The sequence below is a fragment of the Aegilops tauschii genome, chromosome 6 (genome assembly GCF_002575655.3).
Source record: "Aegilops tauschii subsp. strangulata cultivar AL8/78 chromosome 6, Aet v6.0, whole genome shotgun sequence".
In the NCBI taxonomy this organism is placed as follows: Eukaryota; Viridiplantae; Streptophyta; class Magnoliopsida; order Poales; family Poaceae; genus Aegilops; species Aegilops tauschii.
Window position 1 is genome coordinate 122380200 of NC_053040.3, and position 3486 is coordinate 122383685.

The window sequence follows — 3486 nt, forward strand, 5'->3', positions numbered from 1 at the left end:
TATTTTTTTGGTCAAAGTTTACAAAGCTTAACTTTGACCAAAACTAATACGCAGAGTAAATAAAAACGGAGGGAGCACAAAAATATTAAACAAACAATGATAAAATTTGCACAAAATATACACAAAAATTGTGCTTTAAAAAATATTCAAGAATAATCATATAATAGGGAATTTTTGAAAAACGTATTCATAAGAAGGAATGAATTAGTGCCATTGGTATTACTTTTTTAAGAAATATAAACTGGGATAAAAACTATAAAAAATCAAATTAATGAAGTATCCTACGAAAGAGTGAATATAGACATTGGTATTTACCCGTTAAGAATAAAGAAAAGTAAAATAAAAATTATAACACACAATCAAAAAATATTACACACAGTATGCACAAAAAATGTACTTTTTATAAGATGCAAGAGTCTGCATATAATTGTGGAATTATGGCAAAAAAGAAGTTTCCTTAGAACCAATGCATTAGTGCCTCTGGTGTTACCCTTAGAGAAGAAAGAAAAGAAAATAAATATAAAACAAATTAAAATAATAATTTTTACAAGAAATAATTAATTAGTGGCATTGATATGACCATTAAAGAAGAAAGCAAATGTTTGTTTTAACTTACGACAACTTTGAACTAAAATTGCACCTATGCAAAAAATAATCGTATAAAAGTGTCATTTTGGCACATATTATACAGTATTTATGTACATACATTTAAACTCGCAAACAACCGAATAATACCCAAAAAATAAAATTTAAAAATAAAAAGTGAAAGCGCATAAAAACTAGGGTGAAAATAGTTTTCTTTAAGATAGAAAACAAAAGAAGATAGGGAGTGGCTGGGTCGTGAGATGGGTAATGGGATTTAGCCTGTTAAGGACTTACTGGGCCAAAACTGAGGTCAGTCGAATTCGCAGACTAGAAATACCGGTTACTCAAAAAAAAAAACCGAAGAACAAAAATAGATGCACAGATCTTGAAGCAGCAATCAACTGTCTGGAAAATCGACTGGCCCAAACTCAATTTTCAGCCATCTTATATACACATAGCTAAAGTGAAAAAGTGCACGCAAAAGTGGTATCTGCAAAGCATCAAACAGAAGAGCCGCAGATTGATAACACGATCTCGCGCGGACACAAAACGATCCCGTACAGCTATATACTAAAGTGGCACATGAACGGTGGCATGCAGCCACAGATCGCTTTTCCTCCTCGCTGTGATCCCGAGCGCCTCCGCCATGTCCAGTCCACCCGCGCCGCCGGGGAGCTCCCAGTCGAAGTGGAAGAGGAGGCTCGCCAACGCGAGCTCCATGACGGCGAGCCCGAACGTTATCCCTGGGCACATCCTCCGGCCTGCGCCGAACGGCACGAGCTCGAAGTCCGCCCCCCGAAAGTCTGCCGCCGCAGCGCCGCCGCCGGCCTCTTCGAACCTCTCCGGCCTGAACTCCTCGGCGTCGACGCCCCAGCTCGCCGTGTCCCGCCCGATCGCCCACGCGTTGACGAGCACCATGGCGCCCTTGGGAACGTCGTGGCCGAGCATGCTCTGGGGCTCCGTGCACTCCCGCGGGAGGAGCAGCGGCACCGCCGGATGCAGCCGGAGCGTCTCCTTGATTACGAGATGCAGGTAGCGTAGCTCCGGCAGGACCTCCTCCCGGACGCGGCTCTCCCCCGGGAGGGCGCCCCGCACCTCCGCCTGGGCCCTCCGGAGCGCCGCCGGGCTCCGCATGAGCTCCGCCATGGCCCATTGGAGCGTCGTCGCCGAGGTCTCGCTCCCTGCTCCGAATAGATCCGTGATCACCGCACGGATGGTTCCAATGTCGAGAGGTGCGCGGAGGCCACCGTCCGCCTGGATCCGCAGTAGCACGTCGAGGAGGTCTCTGTCATCGTCGCCAGCGCCGGCCGTCCTCTTGCGCTCCCGGTGCTCGGCGATGATGCCGTCCATGAGCCGAGACATCTCACGGCTGTGCGCCTCCGCGCGGCGTGCCGCCCCGCTGAACGCGCGCGCGAGACGTGACGACGGGAACAGGTCGGCGAGGCTGAACCCAGCGGCCACCTTGACGCCCTCGTCCAGGCGATCCAGGAACTCGTCGCGGAGGTCCCCGATCCTATCGCCCACCACGGCGCGCACCACCGCGTCGGTGACGTAGGTTGCGAGGAGCGTGCTGACGTTCACGGGCTCCGACGCCGACGCCGCCAGCGACGCAACGACGGAGGCGACGAGGCTCGCGGCCTCGGCCTCGCGTGACCCCCGGAGGGACCGGACCCGGCGCGCGCCGAGCAGCTCGGTGACGCAGAGCTTCCGGATCTCGCGCCAGTGCGCGCCGTGCGGCGCGAACGCCACGCCGAGGCCGTCCCTGGTGAGCGCGCGGATGGTGGCGGTGCGCGGCCGCGTGGCGAAGGCGGCGTCGTGGGTCTTCATGACCTCCCGCGCCGCGCCGGCCGACGAGGCGACGACGACCCGGAGCTCGCCGAGGCGGAGCAGCATGAGCGGCGCGTCGAGCCGGTGGGCGAGGTCGCGCATGGCGCGGTGCGGGAGCGCGCCGACGAGGTGGTGCAGGCTGCCGATGACCGGCAGCTGCCATGGCCCCGGTGGAGGGTTCTCCCCGCCGTGCTTGCGCGGACGGAGCTTGACGAGGAGGAGGAGAGGGAGTACTAAGATAATGGCCAGGACGAGGTAATGGTGATAGTGGTGATGCGCCTCTTGGTTCGCCATGGCTGGGTAGGGAGTGCGTCGAGTTTCCTTCTTTGCGCCTGAAGCTCTCTACCTTGTGTGTAGGTAGGAGTACTAGGTAGCGGTAGCTGGACACTACGCCAGTTGACCAGCTAATGAAGTGCTTAACTAAGTGGAGCATGTGAATGGCGAGTGATTATTTTTAAGAACACGCGGCAACTTTCCAAGTCAACGACTATAGCTGGCATATACCGCGATTTGCAACTTGTAACCATCTTGACAGACACATATAGAGATGTTTGTGATTTTATAGTTTTCCTTTATTTGGATGAGTTTTTCTACAAATTTTTGTGGTTTAACTTTTCTTATTGACATTACACTACAATTACTCCATATTTATGGGGCTGATTTATTTCTCACAAATAACATGCCCAGTTGTATGACAAATGGTTCTTTCTTATAGTCCTCCATTCCTAAGTTGAACCATCAAAACGTCATATATTTAGCAATAAAGGGAGTAAACGTTAATACATAGCTAATGTACGTTCGGCCCCTTAAGCAAAAGGTGACGTTCATGGAAGTCAGTAGCGTGTGGACACACCACTAGCCTTCCTCCCCCCTCCTCAACATCTTCTTTACTTCCACAAAAAGAATTTGCCATACTATATTAGAGTGAAATGCCATGTTATGGCAATGTTATCAACAGGAGGAAAAAATATCATGGCATTTGAGGGATTGACATGGTGCAACATAGAAGAATTGACATGCTATAGATGTTAGAACATGGTAAATGTTGCATCAGAGAGAATTGCTGCACTATAC

At 50.6% G+C, this 3486-nt stretch overlaps 1 protein-coding gene across 1 annotated transcript; it reads right to left on the reverse strand.

Annotated features, from left to right (window-relative positions):
• Positions 1-219: 219 nt before the first annotated feature.
• LOC109746587 (desmethyl-deoxy-podophyllotoxin synthase-like) lies at positions 220-2970 on the reverse strand. Its single transcript, XM_020305704.4, has one exon. The coding sequence runs from the start codon at positions 2704-2706 to the stop codon at positions 1156-1158; it is 1551 nt and encodes a 516-aa protein (XP_020161293.1). The 5' UTR covers positions 2707-2970; the 3' UTR covers positions 220-1155.
• Positions 2971-3486: the final 516 nt, after the last annotated feature.